The 23087-nt window shown below is 42.4% G+C and overlaps 1 protein-coding gene across 1 annotated transcript in view; it reads left to right on the top strand.

The window, feature by feature from the left end:
• Positions 1 to 10706, top strand: part of RSRC1 (arginine and serine rich coiled-coil 1) — a 174124-nt gene extending 163418 nt beyond the window's left edge. The window contains exons 8-10 of the mRNA XM_075157510.1: positions 8433 to 8539; positions 9471 to 9617; positions 10460 to 10706. Coding sequence (XP_075013611.1) covers positions 8433 to 8539; positions 9471 to 9617; positions 10460 to 10552 — 347 coding nt within the window. The 3' untranslated portion in view covers positions 10553 to 10706. The remainder of the gene's footprint in view (positions 1 to 8432; positions 8540 to 9470; positions 9618 to 10459) is intronic.
• The last annotated feature ends 12381 nt before the right edge of the window (positions 10707 to 23087 follow it).

Raw genomic sequence — 23087 nt, 5'->3', positions numbered from 1 at the left:
CCTTGCTGCCTGCCTTCGGTTTGGGTCGCGTTTGCTTTGTGGGTTGTTATTTCTGAAGAAGCGAGTCTCTGAAAACTGTTTCGGGATTTGTAGTGTTACAAGCTCCATCGGAGGCAGATTGATAGACTGGGGATAAGGGAGAGAGTCTAAATTGCAAAATACATTCATTTATTCGGCCGGCTGCAGTTTACATATGACAGCCACATCCATATTCACAGCCGCACCTCTGCGCTACCTACCTCAGAGTGGGAGAGTATGGACAAAGAGCGTCGTATTGAAGGTTTTACTGGGATGTATGCGTTTTGCTGCCCACACTGTTTCGGGCCGCGTTTGTGCCAGCACCGAGACCGTTCAGTGCTTTGCCGGCTGCCTGCATCGTGAAGAAGCCAGTTAGAGCATCTCAGCGTGGAGCCCGTGTCTGTGTTCACCAAAAGAAAGGGACAAATTGAGGAGCCGGTGAAGCCAGGAGAGACTGTTCCTTTGGTTAAATTTAACAGAAATTGTATCCATTTGCTTAAACTACAGTCCCTTGTGTGGAGTCTCTTATTTTCTGTTAAAAATGGGGTTTTGTTGGTCTCGGTGGCCGTGCCAACATTGCGTGTGTACTTACCGCATGTCAGATGGGTATTTATCTGAGAGACCAGAGAGAATCTATGGGATAAGCATGAGACTTAGTTGAGAATTGTCTTGTTTGTGCTGGCTGAGGCCTAGATGAAATGGGATTTTAAATACACGTATCATATTTTATTGGTGCTAGACAGATGTTTAGCTGGTGTGAATGGCATTACTTCATGTACCAGCTAAAGGCCTGGCCCAGGAAAGAAGCGGAAAAATAATTAAAAACAAACAAACAACAATTTGCTAACCTACGTGTCATTTTTCCTTTAGCCACTTAAATTGTATTCAGTGTTTGAGGGCAACCAGAGGTGGTTGTAGCTCCTGTGCATTTCCGCTGGTGTGTTGCTGAGAATCAATATATGGACTGGAATAAAAGCTGAAGTTACTGTTACTGACCCTGCGCACCACGGTGGCACCGTGCGGCAGCGTGTGATACCGTGCGACTGGTAAAATACACACATTAAATACCGTCTCTTGGAAAGACTCTGCGGATGGTACCGCACACTATAACATGCAAAAGAAAAAAAAAAAATCACTGGGCACGTGCAATTGCCCGTCTTCACCTTCAGCATCGCTTTTTGAGGTGTAAACAAAGAAAGGTCCATGCAAAAGCCGCCACCCTGCAAAGTTGCAGCCCGCTGTCCTACACGTCTTCCAGCGTGCCTCAGCCGCAGCCCCAGCTCAGCTCCTAATCCCGTTTCCAGCCTCGTCTGTGGCACAGCCGGTTTTTTTCTGTACATCAGTGTACAACAGCGTTTTACTGTGGAAGGGCTTTGGTTCTGTTGTTTCTATACAGTTAGATCACTGCATATAGCGGGGTGCGGCTAGATGCAGCAATACTTTTATTTATCTGAATGTGTATAATAGATACGTGTGTAGGTTTAACATAGACAAATTGTTATATATTATATGTATATGTAATATATACACTTGTTAGTTTGTACACACAATATAGAGGTTATTTAGGATAGAGATACATAAAAGATAGAAGAACCCAGTAATTGCCTTTAAGATCAGAGCACAAAGCATTACCTTGGATTTTACAAGGCCAGCGAGCAACAAAAGAGCAGTAATTTATGAGCTCAGCGTAAAAGAATAGCATAATTGCATTAAAAATTAATGCTAATGAACACTAAAATGGGGAAGGTGGTTATGATGAAAGTTTGTATTCATCTTCCCTGGTTTGAATGATGGCTAGTGGCTTGATTAATGGCTTAATTTCTATCAATTAGCGGGGAAAAATCTCCTACGAGACAAGGGTAAATTGAGCATTGAATTACATATCTTGCTTTTGTGTGCTGAGAAAAAAGAGCGGCGTATCTCTGATATTAGCCGCAGTGACAAATGCGGTGTGCCCCGCGCCGGCTGCGCCGGCTCTCCCGGCGGGCTGCTGGCCTGCGGTCCGGGGCTGGGGGGGGCGGCCGGCAGACGGCCAGCCAGCTCCCCGGCCCCCGAGCCTGCGCCCGTCCTCCCCGTCCGCCGTTTCTCTGGCTCCCTCTATGAAGGGAAGGAAAATATCCAGCAATTTTAAGCGTATTAGGGCTGTTTCCTACCACTTTATTTTGACTTTTTCCCAGAACATTTTCAGAAATACCCCAAAATGCCTCCAAATGTGAGTGAATGTAGGAACTAGCACGTGCATGCAAAGCGCCATGGTGAAGGTAACCTGCATGCAGGTTAGGTGTGTGGCTAGAGCAGAAATCCAAATGTTCCTGAATTGCTTAAATTAAACCTTCTTAAATTCAGAACTCAATTGCTAAAGTTTCCCACCGTGTCTTCTGCTTGATTTTATATCCAATATCTCCATTCTTTTTAAAGAGAAAGCTATTAATGTCCAGACTTGTTTTAAAATACTGTGAAGCTAGGTTATAATTACAATGTATTGAAATAGCAAATTGTAAGTGCTCTGTACTCTCTCTAGTAAGTACTAGAGTACTTACAACATGCTATTTTAATACATTATAATTGTAGTACCAGAGTACTTGCAATTAAGTTCGAAGAATACAAATTAACAATAAGAACTTTCTCTGGCCACAGTTGCTCATTGTGGAGTATGTTTTATTGTTTCTGCGACTTTGGCTGGAAAAAGTTCTTTCTTTGGAAATCTCAGCAGCTAGGAAATGGTGTGGCCAAGCGTTGAGGCGGCGCTCGGGCACCGCGGAGGGGATCTGGAGACGTTAGCGGCATCAAGCGGTTTTTATCCTGACTTAAAGTTGTTGGAGGGAAGAGGTAGTCGTGAAACTCACCCCACGTTCCCCGTCGGCTGCACGTCGGCGGTCGCCCCGGCGGGGATGCTCGCCTCGCCGCGTCTTCGGGGCTCGTCGTCCGCAATTTTTCCCAACGCCTCAGACAAAGGCGGCAGGCGGCCGGCGTTGCGCGTGGCGGTGCCTCCCTCTAACGGCTGGCCCCGCGGCGGCCGGGCGGCGAGGCTCCCCGGCCGGGAAGCAGGGCTGGGGCGGCCTTCATCCCGGGGGGCTGCCGCCGCCCCCGGGGGTCTGGCCCGGACTCAAGGCGGGCAGGCGGAGAAGGGACTTGGGGTGAGGGGGACGCGGGGTTAGCGGGAGGGCTGGCGGGAGCAGTCCATTTCTTGGCTGACCGTGAAATGATGGCGGGGCTGGGGGGCTCGCCCTTGGGTGGCCAGCGCCGCCGCGGCTGCTGGGGCTCGGCGAGGTGCTGAGGCAGCTCTGCCCCGCGCCCCCGGACACCGAGGGGCTAACGGGGACAGCCCCCGTTAGCCGCTGCTAATTGTCTCCTGCGCAAGGAAAAGGATTGAGGGGGGGAAGACCCCCTCCAAAACTCCAGAGCTCCAAGTGTTGTAACGTCTGGAGGTGACAAAAATGAAGTGAATCCCACCCATCCTGCTGGATTTTCCCTCCTCCTCCTAGTGCTTTCATTTTGTTTAATATAAATATTTCAGTGCAATGCATTAATATAAATTAATATAAATTTTCGGTGCACTGTACAAGACCATATGTCTCAAAGCCATGTAGTTTTTTGTCTCTTACACTGCAAATTGTCTGGATGAAAACTTCATTTTTCTTTGAATATGTCGGTTCGCACAGCTTAAGTAAAAATAGGAAGCAATTAAAAAGCACCGGGCATGTGAAAAACCACAGTTCTGTTGAAAAAACATACAGTTCTATAATGCAGTTGTTACTGTATCCATACAGTTGTATATATACAGTTGTATAAAAATTATACAGCATCACCTAAGCTAACCCTAATAAAATGATGAAGGGGAAAATATTTTCCTCTTTAGCTGGTTTGTTTAGTCTGGTATCTCTTTGTGTTTTCTTCTTTTAATCCTCAACTCAGAAACAAAAGAGAGAAAATAGCCACTTTTTTCTGTAAGTATTTCAAGGCATATTACTTAAAATGTATTATATTTTAAATGGGTCAGTTAAATTAACCAGCTCTATCCCTTTAGATATAATCAGTAAAATATGAAGAAACGTATATTCTGAGGAATATTTTAGGTTTCTTATGTCATTGCTTTGATTCTGAAGTTAGACCCGCTTGAAAGAAAACTCTCTAGGTAAAAGCATGGGTTCATCTTCATGGTCAGAATTATAGATTAGCAATGAATCCAGTAAGCATTACAGATTTACACCTAAAGATTATTCAACAAATATTTAAAATATGTTTTTATTTAAAGGGTCATTCACAAGACATTATGAGTCATTTACTGCTTCTGTTTCAATGCTTGTTAAATTCTTAGCAGGCTTCCTCACCAGTTTTGTCTTTAGAAATAGGCAAAGAAATGGGAATATCTTACGCAGAGCTTGCAGGCAAGTTCCTTTCTCTTTTATCTGATTCTCTGGTGCTTCTAATCAGTGTGTGCGTGAAATTTTTGGATTGCATCTAAAGGATTAATACACATTTTATTTCTAAAGTGACATTTCAAATTATTGCTAATGCAGACTAATTCAATATGAAAATAGCAGCTACAGAAGACGTGTGTGTATGTGTATATATTTATATATGTCTGGGAAGATGTAAATAGATGTAAATACAGATGGGAAGTGTAAAATATCGAGTCACCTCTGAAGGTGGTTCCAGTTAAATCCTCCATAACTGGGGAGGCCTGGGGGTAACTGGGGCAAAAATCCTTAGACTACTATAAAATTAGGTTAGCTAAGCGTTCCCCTAATAGGACAATTTTACGGTAAGGGGCATAAGTAGCGATGTTTATGAACCCGGGCGGTGTGCTGGGGGGTGGGGGGGCTGCACCCCACGGCCCCGGCACTCCAGGGCTCCCCGCGGGGGGTCCCCCAGCCGCGCTGCTGCGCGGTGCCGCCGCGGCGAGCGCCAGCAGGGAAGAGCTGGTGACACGAATGGTAATCGTGGCTGCTGCTAGAATAGCCTTTTTGCAAAAAACGGCCTCAACGAGCCCGAATACACGATTTAGTTTATTTTTTTCACTGTAACGCAGTAAAAGGACTTGCTGTGCAATGAGTTAGTATTGATTTTTTTTTTGTCTGTAGCCTTTTAGCTTTCTGACTCCATTATTTTTGATTTTACTATGAAATACATATCCTTTCTACTGACATCTGACAAACAACATATGGAAGTCGTTTCATCTACCAATAATGTGTTTGTCAAAAAAATCATGCGCTAATGGGTTGTGCTTCCTCCAGTCCATTTTCCCCAAGTTAATGTCACTGATGTAATTCTAAACATTTAGTGATTTTTGCCCCCTTAATAATTTGTCATTCCCATAGGTTTGTGTAAGATTCATGGAAGACGCTATAACGGCCTGGGAACTGGCTGTAGGTTTTGTGAAATAAGAGTTGAGCAACTGGTTTTAAACCTGCCCTCACCTGCCTTTCTCTGATACCTGGCTTTAACACGGTGATCCCAGGCACACTTGCCATTCCTTCATTTACCTGCAGACCAGATGTACCCAAGAGCTCGATGAATTGTGATTCCCTCTCCCTAGCAGGGCATTAGTATATTTGGTTTTATACTTCCTACGGGACCCTTAGGAATCTTTTTGAAAAAAGAAGACGTTAGCAGCAAGGCAACAGAAGTTTTAAACGCAACCTTAATTGTAAGCGAGTGATTTTTTCCCTCTAAATTCAAAAGAATCAGGCTTAAAGATGTACCGGTGCACTTGGCTGTAGTGCGGCTGTTGTCCTCAGCCTCGCCAAAGCTGAAGCTTTGCCCAGGCTTCCACACAAACCTGCCAGGGGCGCGCGGCCGGCCGTGGGGGAACGGGCGCATCTCCGCCCGTGGCCCTCCCGGCTATCACCCCCTCTCCAGCCGCGGACCCCCTGCACCTCTGCGATCCCTCCCTCCCCGGGAGGTCCTAGCGTGCTGCTCCCTGGTGCCTGCCGCAGCCTGCAAACCTCGTGCTTGCCTTCGGTGGAGTTAGGAAAGCCCCGGGTACGAGTTCGCTGCCTGAAGCGGTCGGGGGCTGTAAGCGCTTTTCCAGACTCGGCAGTCGGTCTATTTGACTTTCTGCACATTCAACGTATGCAGAAATAGTTATCATCTCCCTGATTTTTCTGTTCATCATATCCATAGAGACTAAACAACATTCCCAAACAATTTTTAAGCAACAGGGCATGTTCTTGTTTGCTGCTTCAAAGTTAGATCTCTTCCTATCTTTTGTCTGCCGTACCTGTTTTATAGGTGCTGCTGACAGCAAAAACTGTCCCCTCCTCTCTGATACTGTGCCTCGACCATCTCAGGCTGCCCCAGTGTACTGTGTGTAAAGCAAATGGTTTTCATAAGTAAATAAGGTGGAGACAAATTGGTTAAAATTGTAAATGAAAGCATGCAGTTAGCAGAATGGATTCAAGATTTGCTTGTCAGTGCAGTTAGACATAGAGTCAGTAAGGAAGACTAACTGAGCTGTGAATTTGAAGAAGCAGAAAATGAGACAGACAGTAAAGCAAATACTTTTGTGTCAGGTGTACCGTAATGACAAGCCTTCTACCCAGGACTGAAAATAAAACGGTTTTGCCCTACAACCTGTTGACAAAAAATGAAGTTGTTCATTTAGTGTGGGCATCTCCATTCCAGAAATATTTCTGAGCCGCTATTAGTTTATTTGCTCATCTGAAGCTCCACTTACTTGTCATTAGTAGACTCAAAGAAGTTTCAGTGGTTAGTCACTGCAGAAGAATGTAAGCTACATTTAGTTTTTTCTTGTGTAAAAGAGAACGTATTTTGCAGTGTATGTGTATACCTACGTGAATTTGGATTTAGAATTTTGTATACAGAGAAAGATTTTGGTACATCTGAATTTCTGAATAATTCTCCAAGCTCTTTTGGTCTGCAAGCACTTTTCCTGATTTTGAATATGCTTTGGTTTCTTTAGAACAAGAAATTTAACCTTTTATACATACATATGTATATACTACAAATATATAATATAATTGCTCCTTTATGTAAATTTGTGTTTTATATACTGTTTAGTGTTCTTGTGTATTCATGAAATTTTCGATCAAACTTCACAGTTATCCTAAGTTGCTTTTTCCTCATCTTTTTGGCAATCTCCTTTTCACTTTGTCGCTCGAGACGGTGATTCTGTGACTCATGAGCTCACCTCCTCGGTACCAGATCCCACGGACCTGCAGAGGCTTGGCCAGACACAGCTGCGCTTTCTTTCAAGCCCTCTAGAGAAGGAGTTTGTAGCGATAGCGTTAGCAGATGGCTGGCCTCTGCACTCTGGCCGGTGCGATATACCTGCCCTGACATCAAGCCAACCAGTACCAAAGCTTTTAAAAAGAAATTTGAATTAGAAGAGAGTTTGTACCGGATCAGCCTGTGCACGATGTTGCTGCCGCATCTTAAATGTGAGTTTCAGAGACAACGTCCTGTTTGTTGGACTGCGGCACAAGTAGGAGCTTTCACCTGCAAGGGAGCTGACCTGATCACTCCGCTGCTGGCGAAAGGAGTAACGCCAGGCTGCAGAAGAGCCACGGGGGAGAGAGAAGTCGGACCATCCCTCTGGCAACTTAGATCAACGTAGCTGTAATACGAAACTTCGCTGTCATCCATCGGTAGTTTGATTTTTAGAGAGAAGTATGTCTTGCATTATGAACGCTCGTCGTTTCCTACCAGTGTAATCTATCCGGAAGAGCGTCTGGTGAGCAGTGGAAGAACTACCTGACAGCACCCCAGCTACGAGTCCAGTTAGCTCCCACCTCGGCTGGCAGGGGCTGCCCGCCTGCACCGTGTCACTGGGAGCTGCATTCGCTTCCTCAAAATAAAATCTCAAGCTGGGATTCAAAAATATCTTGTGAAACATACGGGCACCGTACGGCCTCACAGTACAATAAAGAAGCAGTTTTGCTCATTTGATTAAACAGCTGCAATTTTGTCACCTGCGAATCGCATGAGCACTCAGTATTTCGTGTGTATGTTAGGAATATTTTATTACCGGATTCTAAGATTTTTTTAGTCAAATTCCCCTAACAATGTAACTCACCTCCGTATGAGCAGAAGTAGTTTTACTGCCACATAGAGATGGTACTCCACTGAGTTGTCTGCGCTGTCCCCAAATCTTCAACTTCTCCAGCAAATCCTCACACCATAAATCTCGTAGTTATCCTGCGAAGACATCTCTAGCAAATTCTTAAGTTAGCATCTTGAATGATACCAGACGTTGAACAATAACAGCCAACTCACTGTTGTTATTTTTAATAAAGGAGAGAGTTTTTCTTTGTAACAGAGTATGTTGGGCGGCATTACAAGCTTTTTTTTTTCTGGTATGTACGTTGTAGAATAGTCAAGGCATTGCTTAGACACGGCATTTATCGTAGGCTTACACTAATGTATACTGACATTACACCTTCTCTTTGTAGACCAAGCCACCCTAGTAGAGCAAGTGAAACGAGTAAAAGAAATTGAAGCTATTGAAAGTGACTCCTTTGTTCCACAGACATTCAGATCAAGTAAAGAAGTCAAAAAGGTAAGTTTTCAATATGCTTTCTTGGTGCATAATCCTTTCAAAGTCAGGTGGAAGCTGCGCTATTAATACAGTTTCCATCCATGAAAGAGCATCAGTGTTGACAATCCTAAATCCCACCAACGACTCTCCTCTCACTGGTGTGGAGTTCGAGGAAGAATACTTTTAAATGTGTAAGAATTTCAGTGAAATCAACTGTTTTGACAGTATATTCTACCTATGCTGAGCAACTCCAATTTTTAAAAATTCTTTTAAAATCATATAAAACCATGAAAGTTTTTTTTTTTTTAGGAAAAGCAGAAGAATTAAAATCCAAAAGTAATCAGACATTTACATTGTATTTAAATGTAGAGATCAGTATTTTTAATTCTGCTTAACTGAAGCCAGACTTTGAGACCATATTTACTCCCTGAAACAAAATGGCATTATTTTCAGACAGCTTTCCAAAAACCTAACGTGAGACATCCAGGTTTCAGAATTTTACCTGCATTTTGGCTGCCAAGTCTTCTAGGGAACTTGGATGCTTTTCTCTTTGGAAGTAGGCAAGCAAAGGCTGGTTCAGTGCTTCCATCTAACGGGGAGGTGTTTTGGATTATCGCTGTTTGTTTCCCCCAGAACATGCATTTTCTTGCCTTTTCAGAAGTCTCCGAGAAGTTCATGCGGCTTCTTCAGAAAGCGATCCAAAAACCCAACGCTACGGTTCTGCAAGCTCTCTCATTGCCGTCGGCAATACCTTTTTTTTCACTTTGTGTGTTTAATCTTGACGTTAGTCCACGTCCGGCGTGTTCCTGCTGAGCGCGCTGAGAAGTATTTGCATGCGGATCCTTCCGTGGGCACGTGTTGCAATGGGAAGAAAGCTGAATGCTCGCTTAAAGATACTGCCACGTTTGGGAGTTTGAGGATAAAATGCTCAGATGTGTTTCTTTCTTTTTAGTCAATAGAGCCTACGGAACTGCAGTACGAACCTGTAACTATCGGAGTGGGAACCGTTGATGCATCTGCTCCTGAAAAAGAACCACCACCTGCCAATATCCCTACTGCCATCAAGTATCAAGATGATAATTCTTTAGCACATCCAAATGTAAGTGTGTCGATATTTACATTATCTTTAAAACAAGACAGCCCATTGAATGAGAGCAGGTTCACGTGACCTAACAACCATTTTGCTGTGCTGCTCATCAAATAATCTGTGGTCTGAAGTCCATTAACTAACGGGCCACTCATTGGCTCAGAAAGGATCACGCTCCTTGCATCATCCAGCAGAGAACAATTACAAAAGAAGTTGTTCACCAGTGATGTAGTTTTAGAGTTACAAACAAATTTTATAGCAAAGTAGCATACTGATTTAATGCAGGGGAATTTAAGATCCTGTTCATATAAAAATTCCTGTTCAACAAAAATTCAGGAAAAACTGCGTTTGGTTTGTGTAGTGGGAAACCTGGTGGAAGACCCAGAACTTGCCCACCGTGCCAAATCGTAAAGCTTTAAATACATGACAAACTTAAGATAATTTTAAATCATTGTGGCTAAACTTACGCAAATTCCTTTGTGAGCGCTTGTAATTGGAAACAGGAGTACTTACAGTAGAGTTTTAAGAATTAGCAAGTTAAAAATGACTTGCAGCAAATAAACTATTGCAAGTTCTGTACAATGAACATCGCTAACAAAGATCAAGACCTGTACAATATGGCAAACTTGCTGTTTCAGGAGGAGACTGAAACTGGAATGTCTTGGCTTTCCAATTATTAAAGTCTCTACCGTTACTGATGTATTTATGTCACCTTTGTATTTTAACACCCCTGTGCAGCTGGGCTGCTTCTTTGGGCACTGAAATAGCCGATACATATTTCAACAGATTATGACAAATAAAGGGGAAGTTAATGAGTTGTGCCGACTTTTCTTCCTCTCCCCCTTGTCTCTCAGCTGTTCATCGAGAAGGCAGAAGCAGAAGAGAAGTGGTTTCAGAGGCTGATTGCTCTTCGGCAAGAACGGCTGATGGGCAGTCCGGTGGCCTGAGCGAACTGCTGTGACCATCACGTACCAGTTCTCCACGAATGCTAAGAAATCCTACCATTAAATTGGTTTATTTTTCTCTTTTGAGGGGATTTTAATACTCAGTATGAGTTGTATAGAGAATAAATATTTCATCTGAATAAATGAGAATGTTCTATCCTCCGTTTTTCTCCCGAACTCATTGCTGGGTGACTTGTATCGCTGAGCTACTGCGGTAGATGGGAAGGCTATCAGAGCAGTGTAATTTCCTTTTTTTGTACTGAATTCCTCTGGGGTGCAAAAAACCTGACAGCCCAAGGAGACGTAATTTTATACCTCCCAATCAAAAAAAAATATATAACCATGTAGCAGTTTAAAGATAAATGAAAAAATAAGACTGTCAAAGTTCAGATTTACCGGCGCTCAGACAGCAGCAGTACAGGCGGTACCAGCCGGGGCCGTTACCTCCTCTGCAGCTGGAGGAGGGCATCGCTGTTATCTCCCCTTCCTTCCGCTCTGCCTTGCGGTAGCCGCTTTTGAATCCCACACATCTGTGGACAGTCTCCTTGCCGAGGGGCTCTTCTCAACTGATGCGTTCATCCGCCTGCTCCAGCCTTAGCCCGGTTCCTCGCTTCTGGTGGGCTCCAGGGGAAAGAAATGTTTTACATTTCCTTGAACATCTACCCACTGCTGTTAGCATCTGGGAGGAGACGTAAGGAAAAGGTTATGTTACCCTTTTAAACAAATTTGTAAAGTTTTCAGCAGGTTTCAAGAAATATATTTTCTGAGCAATTTTAAGCACATTAAAATGTTCAATAATCTGGAAAAGACCGCTTTCTATGAACTCTTAATGGAAATAATATAAATATTATTGTGTGTAACGGTACAGACCTTTGTCGAACAAGACTAATGGCATACCTATTTCTGTATAGAGCTTCAGTCTATGAAGCTTCTGCTTGTCCAGGTTTGACTTTAAAATAATAAAAGATTATTCCTATTTGAACATACCAATGTATCCTGAGTATACTTACAAAAAAAATCTGTCCACCATCCAACTAAATTGCCAGAGATCAACCAAACAAAATACAAAAGTATTTCTTCTGAGGTCTCTAGCAAAGCTGTGAGAAAATTATTAAATAAGTAGAAGACTAAAATCAGCCCCCACCTCTGGACATACCTCATTGGAAATTACCTGCCTCAGCTTTCCCGTGTGAGTGAAGAAATTCATTTAGTGCTGCGTTTCCTTGTTCTCAGATCTGTGGTGAAAAAAAAAACAGAGGATAGTTCTGAAGTGTACTTTGGTTGTCTTATTTTTTTTAGATCACTGATGTAAAAGCAAAATGTATTAAATTTGCATTCTAACGCATTTTTACTTTTTCTTTATGAGCAGTGTTAGTTTTACTTAGTCCTGCATTAAAATGGCTCTCTGTGTTTCAAGACTACCTTGTCTGCAACAAAAAGTGGAAAAATAGTTGTTTCTCTTGTTTCATTTCAGCATTTTCAAATGGTAAATATTTGTCATTGTTCTGTCTTCTAATCTCCTTCTGTGTTTCCTTCATAGTAAATAAAAACTATTTGATCTCCATGTAAGGTACAGGTGTAAATTCCTCTTTTTCACACATTATGTTGGATTATTTTGGTATTTTTATTGGATGCAAAATGATTCCTTTTACGTAATTCGCAACAATTCTACGAACTGGTCTGTTATAAGTAGATAAGACTTAGTGGTGATAATAGGGTGTACCTACTATTGCTTATCAATCAATAACTAAACTTGTCCAGCAAGTCCATGCTGGAAGAGAATTGTGAGCAAGATCTGGAATGAAAATGGAAATAGCATTTAGATAATCAGAACTGAATAGAAATATGTACTGAAATATGCCAAACATAATTTGAAACGCGGAGCAAATCATTATAAAGTTGATGTTTATAGTTCCAGTTGCAGATCAGTGATCGGCATAACCAATATATAATTACTCAGAACTCTGTAGTTTTCATGAAATACGTAACTTGTTTATTGCCCCGGGGTCTGTCTGTGTGGAGACAGCTCACCGAAGAAGAGGGGGTTTCTGTTTTAGGCCCTATATTCTGCCACCCTGTCTCAATTCCCACTTTCAACATTCGTTACGCATACCTGAAGTTTATGAAGTTATTGGCGTTGGGAGATGCAGGAATTGTCAGGATGGAGTTTTTGCCTAGATACCATCTGTTACAAATTGGAAGATGTACTATCCTTGTTGTTGCACACCTGCAAGTTCACGCAATACAGATTTCCAAAGACGCCTGGAGCGAGTCAGCGATGCTCCAGCGTGTCCGGGAGGTGAGAGCTCACGTGGAGCTGACTAGCGACCTTGGCAATGCCAGATGTTGGGTCTGGCAAGTGAGGTTTAACCTTACGCGGATCCCTCGTCGGGTACGGCTAAGCTGAATATTCAAAACACTGAGGATCGAGATGTGAGCGGCCTTTTGCAGGGTTCACTGCAGGGAGGCTCAGCGCTTTGCGAAGCTGAGCCCTGTCGAAGGGGCGCTGGGTCAGTGCTCTGCCTTGCCGAGAACCTGCCGTGGCTGATTCCACAGCTTAAACCTTCAGCAAAATAGACGCTGTTCCACTGCGTTTGCTCCTGTAGAGTAAAATAAAGGTTGTGCAAGGCCAGTCGTGGGGTTGGAAGTGTAAATGTTTAGACTGCAGCGCTCTTGATTCAAGTTGAGTAAACTATTTTGCTTTTACTTGAATAGCATCCTGTGATAAATTATTCATTTTCCTGTCAAAGGTAGGCAGATATTTGAGTATCAGAAATGAAATATGGAAGAAGGCAGCAACATCAGAAATAAAGTTCACTCTGTAACCAGCTATGCACAGCTGAGGAGTATTTTGACAAACTTACTGCTTAAAATTATTTTGCAAGACTTGGACACATTATAAATGGATTGTAAGCAAATACGCATGCACTCCACATTCCACGTGTGGGGCCTTTTTGCTTGAGGAAAAGACAGCATGTGTTACCTAATCAGCCAGATACAAATTTAATTAACTCTGTCATAACACGGACATGAAACCCGTATCAATGTGTACAAATTAATCAACACTAACCTGGAAAAATGCACTGCTGACTCTCAACACACGCTTCTCCTGATCCAGAAAAGGGACACCTTTCGACAATAATCCTACTTTCTTAGTTTCTTTGCTTCTGAGGTCTTCTGACGTTCTCACATTTAGCATTTAGGGCTCTTGCCTATGGGAAGTTTGGTTTTTTGTTGTATTTTCCACTTTGCTCCGTGCTCCTGGTGAAAGGGAATGGATTCCTGATTGAGAAAGGGAAAGAAAGCGCTGTTTGTTAGTTACCCAACTAAAACATAGGACTTCTAGCTGTGTTTTGCAGTCTGTAGAGCCAGCAGGGACGTGGTTTTGCCATTCAGGACTGGTGACGGGGTGTCTCTGATACAACCAGCTCTAGCACAAAGTTCCTCCTAATGCCAAACTACCTTAAATGCGACTCAGACGAATGGTGTGTAGGAGTGAAAAGATAATGCTGTAACTTGAGCCATTCAGACTTCTGGTAGTCAGCAAAGACCTCTACCCCTAGAAATTACATTAGCAAACTCATTTCACTTAGCCTGCTGAACAGCCACCGTCTATTAAAATCAAACCAGGCTGATTTTGATTTGATAACTTTTAGGTAAAATGTTCACTAGCGCTTTCTGATTTCTTGAGTCATCCAGCATCTCCACAACTATTTTTTATTATGATAATTTCTTGAAAAGGAGCTGTAGTTAGTATTTAAATTATTATATGACATTTTAGAAAGATTTTTGCTATTAAAATAATGGTATGTAAGAAAACACTGCCAGCCAGGAGATCAAATTTTGCTCCTTCTGCTTCAGTCGCTCTGATATGAGCAGGACTGGCTGATCCCAAAGGCCATTTTTCCATCAGTAACCCAAAACCAACCTTCTCGATGATTACAGTTTTCCATTTGTCAAGTTACAAGAAGGAAGTTATTTTTAGTGGAGATCCTTGAACTCTAGAAACCCGTTTCAGGAGAGAGCAGCTTGAACCTATGACTTAACCCACACACGACACCGGGCTGTGGCGACTCTTCAGCTTGCAGCAGTAATGAAAAGCAATGCTAGAACTACCATTATTCCAGAATTTAAAATATTCACCATTCGTAATTTGGACTTAGTGCAGCATTGCCTAATTTCTTTTTTCCTGGCTGTTCCCTTCCCTCCTTGTCTCCCTCCTTTGCTAAGACCTAGGAAAAAAGAGGAGCCGTGGCTGGGCCGGATTATGTGACGCCGGGGAGCAAGACTTAGACACTGAGTCACTCTGGAATTGCCACTCCGGGGTGAGATGTGACACGATACGTCTGCTCTTTCTGGAAGGAAGCAGGAGTTGAAGCTCAGCCCCGGGAGGGGAGAGGAGCTCGGTGCCAACACCAGCGCCGAGCTGTGCTTCGCCTCCAGCTGGGCTCCCCCCAGCAAGGCGCGCGCCTCGTCAGCTGGAAATGGTTATGCCACGATTTAAACCCAGGTGAAAATGAAAATCGCTACTTGGCTACGGTTTTGCTTCTTCAGAAACACAATATAGACCGGGGCTGCGTGGTTGCAGGGACAGTAATGATACGAGAAGCCTTTCGGCCCTTGGGCATCATTTTTGAGCGCACTGTTTTGAAAAGGCTGTAGTTTAAAAGGTGTCGCCTCTGCTGAGCTGCCACGGTAAAAACCTCATTCCCACTAGATGTCTCTGCCGTCCCAGAGCAGTTGTCGCACTGAACAGCAGTGGCTGTCTAGAACGGCCATAGAAATGAGATGCACGTAGTCTGAATTTGCCTTTTTACTTCCTAAACAGCTGGAGTTAGGGTGACAAGACAGAGCAGTTTCTTTCATAGTTTTCCGTTACAATCTACATCTTTTCAAATAAAAAATACCGCTCAAAAAGGTAAGCTCCAAATATTTACTGTCAACGTGGTGCAGTCCCTGGGTTTGTAGGAGGGAAAAGCGGGCTCTCCCCCTCCCTCGTCAGCAAGATCAGCTGCCGAAGCCCAGCCGCAGGGGTGGCGGGAGGGACAGCACCTTCCCCGGACGCTGCAGGTCTCCGCAGCGGCTGGATTTCCATGTTACAGTTCTGAAAGGAAGACATCAATAAATCTCATTAATTATTATTAATGGAATGAAATACAGCTAAGACTTGTAAAAATGTTGGATTGCATTTTTTGATACCTTGTCAGTGAATTTCAGAGTATTTTTTTTATAAATTACTGTCTTATTTCAGTGTTCATACAAGTTACAGAGCTGGGCGACTATGTGAATCGAATATATATTTAAATAAAATATTAATGTAAATGTTATTAGACATCTACCTCTAGTTGCTTGCAGTAGAACGATGCTTTTATCTGACATTTACGAACAATTTATAACAAACTGCCTTTGCAAAAGGCTCTGCACCGGGCCGCCGTTACAGATGGAACATAATCAGCTTTGTAATAACACTGTCAGAAGGCCACTTCCACTAAAAACGCGCTTGAGCCTCTGGAAATTGCACTGCATCTTTAAGCCTACCTGTAAAAGAACCTAACTGTAAGAAGTAAGGATACCTCATTTATGCCAATACATTTTAAATTTAAATAGTAACTGCTGATCCTTACAGAACTGACTGGGGATTGAGCACTGATTGTCTGAGTCCTCTCAAATTACCTTCAACCTTCTTCTGACATTGCTCGGCAGTACATGGAAATGCACAGCGCAGAGCCGGCCAGAGCCCCCGAGTGCTCTGCTACCAGTTTTTTCCAAAATAGTTCAGGAAAAGGACCTATTTTAATGTACTGTGCTGGTTCTCAATAGTTAGGTAAACAGAGTTAAACATTTCCCTATGCTTTTGGAAGTTAGGGGCTGCAACAAATGTAATTAAAAAGTAATTGTGTAATAAGAGCCAGGGTTTTTTTCCTTAGGTGACCAGTGAAAACTCTTCTTCGCAATTAATTCTTGCCTTACTTGTGAAACTAGTCATATACTGGGATCATTTCTGAGCTGTATAAACATGATTTGTGATAACTTGTGCATTTAATATACTTGTTTTCTACAGGACTAATTTAAATATGGCTTTAATAATGGCTGCTCAACTAGCAAGATTCATTTTTAGTTTTAGAGACAAACAACTTAAGGCCGGCAAGACCTTTAGAATTAGCTCAATCACTCGAACACACACAGTTCTGTCCAAACTGTGGTCACAAATTTTAAACAGTGGAGAAATTTGGCTTCACCTGGTGCAAGCCACTTGAAGCAGGAAAGCTTGTTTTTTGGTTTCCTAAGGAAACTGGCTCTTGCAGGCACTGGGTAAATCAAGCAGCTCTTGCTGGCGGGCTGATTTATAGCCCCGGGGGTGTGTTGCTATACATTTTGCATTTTTCTTTGTCTGATTTTACAGCTTGAGGCCATGGCCAAATTCTGAGCTCGATTTTGGTGATCTTCACCACTAACCTGATAAAGATTTTGCCCCAGGAATACATTTGCTGCATTTACTCCCTGTGCCAGCAGTTTGCTGCTATCTCTGGTTGTAAGAGAAATGCCCCAACAGGCAGCCCGGCAGAACAGGGTCTCTTCTCTTGGTGCACAGGTTTGTAGAGGAGTCTGTCATCTCCCACACGTACTGCTGTTAGCCAGATGAAGAGAAGTTGCCAGGATTTAAGAAATAAATATGTCATCTCACGGAAGACTGTTCAACTTCAGCAACATCTATTTTTTGGTCATTCGGCCATTGGGAATGGCAAAATGAGATAGCTGCAAATTACTGAAGTAACTCAGGAACAAAACTCCCTCTGCTCCCTAATACTTCAACGTGTGCTGCCAAAGTTTTTATAAATCAATAGTTACTGTACATGATGGCAACGGAGCCCATTTAACAAATATTATTTTTGGATCAAATCCTGGAATCAATGATAAACGCTCCCACTGGGGCCAGGTCTTGACTGTTTTTTTGTTATGATGGGGGTTTTTTTAAGAATGAAAATATGTATATTTAGATGCCTCAGTTTTCACTCTGCTAAACAAAAGAACAGAAGATAGAAGGAAAGGTCGCAAAATTAGGGCTGATTACAAGAAATGCTGTTTCACGTGATGGAAAATTAAAAAAAAATTAAACTCGGGAATTCATTGCTACAAGATGTAATTAAAGCCAAAACCTTAGAAACTCTCAAATGGATTATTGCTTGTATAGATTATTTGAAAAGTAACATCCAAATACTTTTAGAAAGATACAAAAGCTCATCCTGCAGGTGTTGGAAATGAGTTTGTATTACGACGCGACAGCCCAAGGGCATGCTGTGTCGCACACCTCTTGTGCACCTTCTAGGAGTTTCTTACGAAACACCTAGCCGGGGTAACTCGTAAATAAGACACCGGACAACACGCAGACTTACCAGGTAATCCAATCTGGCAATTCCTACATCGCTTATATTGGTATTTTCTAAACATCTATTAAAAAAATAAATTATATAAAATACTGATTTTTAAAAGGGAGCCACTCTCTCACGTTTCTGTGAATCTAACAGAATATACTTCACCACTCTTTTCAGCTGCCTCAAAGAAACATGAAAAAATCTCATTCTTTCACTTTGCTGAAGCCTTACAGATATGGAAGACTTCAAATATACTTGACACAACATGAGGATCTCTCTTGCAGTCTAAATGATATTTGTTGCCCTGACAACAGCACGCAAGCATTATTTATTAGTTCATACATTATTGATAATCCTCTAATTTGTGTGTGATGGGAGGAAGTTGGTCTGCGAGTAAGTTATAAACGGAAGGTTATCAACAACTTGTGGAAGTCTGTGACTCTTCTATATATAGTTAGTCCCAGCGCACGCCCTGCTGATGTCGCAAAACATGTTTCTTACCTGCTGGTGGTGCAAGTACAGGGTTAGGAATCTCCTGCAGCCATAAGCTTCTACTGCAGTCTACGTAGAATAGTCTTTTTCTTTAAAACAACTTCAAAGACAGAACAGCAGATTTTAAGGATATTTCCTCATTAGCCCAAAGAGAGTCTCAGAGTGTACACAGAAATGTCTTCTATCACACATCCTTGGGTGGTGTCGTGGTTTAACCCCAGCCGGCAACTCAGCTGCACCCAGCCGCTCGCTCACTCTCCCCTGTGGGATGGGGGAGAGAATCAGAAGGGTAAAAGTGAGAAAACTCGTGGGTTGAGATAAAGACAGTTTAATAGGGAAAGCAAAAGCCGCGCACACAAGCAAAGCAGAACAAGGAATTCATTCACTGCTTCCCATGGGCAGGCAGGTGTTCAGCCATCTCCAGGAGAGCAGGGCTCCATCTCACGTAACGGTGACTTGGGAAGACAAAAGCCATCACTCTGAATGTCCCCCTCTTCCTTTTTCTTCCCCCAGCTTTATATGCTGAGCATGACGTCATATGGTATGGAATATCCCTTTGGTCCGTTGGGATCAGCTGTCCCAGCCGTGTCCCCTCCCAGCGTCTTGTGCACCCCCAGCCTCCTCGCTGGTGGGGTGGGGAGAGGAGCAGAAGAGGCCTTGACTCTGTGTAAGCCCTGCTCAGCAGGAACGAAAACATCCCTGTGTTATCAACAGTTTCCAGCACAAATCCAAACCATAGCCCCATACGAGCTACTGTGAGGAAAATTAACTCTACCCCAGCCAAAACCGGCACAAGTGGGAAAATGGAAAATTTTGGAATAACAGTAAAAGACAAAAATCTCTCCCTATAAAAAGCAGAAATTAATCTTCCCCAGTTTGCCTCTTACATAAAATATGGTTCAACTTATCTACTTAACGCTGACAATATAGTTCTGAAGAGATATTCTATATTTCATCAGAGACAAGAATAAAAAGATCTCTGGTTAACACCAAGAGATAGTTTTACTTCTGTCTGGCTCCATTTACTTCATTAGAGTAATTACCCCACTTTTAAACAAGCTGACGTTTCATCAGTGTCAGACCCGGCATCTTCGAGCACCAATGCAGAGCCTGAGAGGATGTCTCATGACTCAGATTAGATTTCAATAGAAAACTCCCCTGCTAATGAACTAAGGAGTATTTATTCTTGTTTTTTCTTGGTGTCTTCTTTGTGTATGCAAACCGGATATTTCTTTTTAATGGTGCTTTTAAATTTTGATGTATTTATTTTTAGAACAAGGGAGACTTGTATTTTAGTTATAACACTTACATATTTTAAAATCTCGCTAGCAATATTGTCCTTTGGTGTACAGTCTTAAGATGGGTTCTGGCTCTCCTTCTCACAAACCAGTTGCTGGCTGGCGCTTTGCCTATTTAAACATGTATACAGCAATGCAATTTTCACCTCCAAGTGTTAAGCATCCCTACTGGTTAAAAATAATCCTTGTAGAGAAACTGTACCTGATGACTACCAAGATGTAAAGGCAGAAATATTTCTGTATTTCTCAGCAATTGCACCAAATGTTTTCCACATATTGTAGTATATTTTACATAGCTGTGTTATTCTAAATAAGTTGATCACAATCAGGATCTTTTTTCAGCGTCACTATAATTGATTTGTACTCTGGATGGAACAGTAAACATAAGCCAAAGCAAAACAGTTGTGGAAAAGAGCCACTCAGCATGAAGAGTTAAGATGAACAGACGTGTTAGCAGAAAATGTTTGGGGCAGGAACCTAAACACGTATCTTTGGAATCGAGAGAGAACAGAGAATTATAAATACCAACAAAACGTCAATACGGCAAAATGACCTTTTGTTCTAGATGAATATGTTCAACAAAGCTCTGAAGTCTGAAACAGATTTAAATAGTCATATCACCAAAATGAATAAGAATTAAGAAGGTAAATTAATTCCTAAGGGAAATCACTGTAGATCTCATTAGTTCAGGAACAAGATACCTTAAAACTTTTAATTAAAGATAATATTTACTGCAAATGAATAAGAGTTGGCAGGTTTCAGCAGAAACCATAATCTCATTTATGCAAAGTTTTCTTATATTAAGGCAGACATCATTAATCTCATTGGAGATGCCCTCCAGACTGACAGTGCTGTAGCACCGAGGTGATTTCTTACAGAAGTCTTTTTATCTACACAAAAGAAATCTAACTCAAGCAGACACAAACCATGAGAAGGCCTGAGCAATTAGAGATATCACTCTGTGCAAATAGAGTACTGACTTTATCGTGTTAGTGAGCCTCTCATAATGAGCTCACTTCTAACGGGGCCCATCTTCTCACTAGCAGCCGAAAAATTAACAATAACTAGAACTTATATTGCTTAGTTATCTGCACAGTAATCCAGCTCTGGATCTGCTGACTTGGAAAGAAATGTCATCTTTTGGAGTCGAAGTCCGCATAAAATTAAATAGCAAACTGTAGATGATCTGATGTACTCTGAACAGCCGTTGGAAGGCTCCACATTTCTGTTTTGTCGTTGTACAAAAGAGGTAATGGGTTTCTTTTTACAAGGCTGTATTCGTACAGAGGCTCCACTGCACTAACTGAGCTTGTAGTCTGTTTTGTATCTGTGTTCAGAAATTGTAAATAAATACTGTAAAAAAAATACCCAGTTTTGGTAGAATACTGCAACCTAGTTAACCACACCAAAACAAACATTTTGAGAAGGTAAAGCTGCAGGAGGATAAGAATTTGCAGGATTTTGTATTTGACACGCTAATTATGTTAAAGAAAACTCACCTTGCTGGTTTGTAGCAAGTAAAAAGTGAACATTCTAGCATATCATGTCATGGATATTCATGAACTGCTATAATAGCAAAAACCAAACTGATCCAGGGCATCTGTCTATTAATCAAAATATAATGATGACAAGTAATTAATAAGTGAGCACTGTATATGACCTAATCACTGTGGTAAAGCTACTGCATGCTACATTTCTAGTATGCATATGCTCTAACTTCAGAGGAGTTTTAAAGAGCTTTAAAATCTGTGGACTGAAAGACTAACTAGAGCGCAAAGGATGATATTACTACGTTTGCAATATTTTTGTGTGCGGTTTGAAACAAAGCTTGAATTCTGTCTCTGAGCAATAAAAAAGTTCTTTGATAACATCATAACTGGCACAAGATTTCGTTATAAAAAGCCCCAAAGCGGCAGAGTTCACTTCCATGACTACGGCCTGATTTGTTTTATTTGCTAATCTTTCATCAGAAATGTACAAACAGTTCACAGACTTCACCTGGATAATCAATGGGTAACCCTTTTTCTGTCATGCTTCCCTGCCCACCAGTCAGTCAGTATAAACATTTTCACTGCAACAACTGCTCAAACTTGGAGTGCATCTTAAGGCTGCAATATCACCACTTGCTAGGATCTAAAGAGAAGTCTACATCAGTAGACAGCAAAATCAATGCTCACCCGATTACAGATATTTTTCAAAAATATTGCAGGCTCAGTTCATTCATCTTTTATGTCGGTTTTCCACTTTGGGCCAAATACCAGCAGAGCTGTTTCTGCAGCATGATGGATCTTAGTGGAACGAAGGATCTACTTTCATGACTGCCATATAAATACTCCGATGCTCTCTAATCCCACCTGGTTATCTGGGGCACATTTTCTATATTTTCCCTAAAAACTGGGATATTGAAAGAGATGTGAGGAGAGGAGGGAAGAGCCTTCACCTGCCTCTCAACAGGAGATGCAAGTGAAGAAACAACCCCCAAGACTCTCAGCTCTGAGAAACTTTGCCATCTAGATCAGGAGAATTTTTCCACACACATAAATGTTTCTCTCCACAATTCTCCCATTTTATGAAGAATGAAGGTGAGTTTCCTATACCTCTGGTTCTTTCAATCTGCCCTCCTTCAGAAGTAAGTTTATATATAACCGCATTTCTTATACACACCCCTGAATATTCACAACCACTCTGCTCTTCAGGAAACCTAGATAACACTCCCCATGTATTTGCTCCATTCTTTTACTGAAACCTTCCTTTGACGACCCTGCCCAACAACAGGGTTTGCTGAGCGGTTTCTCCTTTACAGCCGGCCGCGGGACTGCTTCTTCCTGCCAAGACAAAGAGCTCTTTTTCCCTTTCTGTTTAACCAGTAATCCTAACCAGTCTCACTCCCAAAGCCGGTACAGTTAAGCAATAAGAATGAACTGCTGGCCAGAAGGCAACTACCGTAAAGCCTCAGAAATCGGATACGCCTCGTTGAGTGCTTAGCTGGTGTGGAGTGGAGGGTAATCCAGATCCACGAACGGCTGCGATGGGCACCCGCAGCCAGAGCAGCAGCTGCGGTCCAATATCCTTACTCCATCCCGGCCTCAGTTTTTCCTCATTGCTGTATTTTGCTGGAACAGCTATTTATGGCTGCTTTTAGTGCAGGCCATTGATGCTTTCCACTGGGGTGCCACTGCTCGGCCAAAGGCTCCACTCAGGCAAACGCCTGGTTTCCAGCCGCTGGGAAAGGGGACGCAGCCCGCCTCGCACAACACGGTCGCTTTATTTTACTGCCACCTACTGGAAAAAATACAATTATTTTAAAAATTGCTAAGGACAGGGCAGCGGCCTGAGCCGTGCCGACAGCACCGACCCGCAAACGCCTGACAGGAG

The sequence above is a fragment of the Calonectris borealis genome, chromosome 9, assembly GCF_964195595.1.
Source record: "Calonectris borealis chromosome 9, bCalBor7.hap1.2, whole genome shotgun sequence".
NCBI lineage: Eukaryota > Metazoa > Chordata > Aves > Procellariiformes > Procellariidae > Calonectris > Calonectris borealis.
This window is presented reverse-complemented; position numbering and strand designations above follow the sequence as displayed.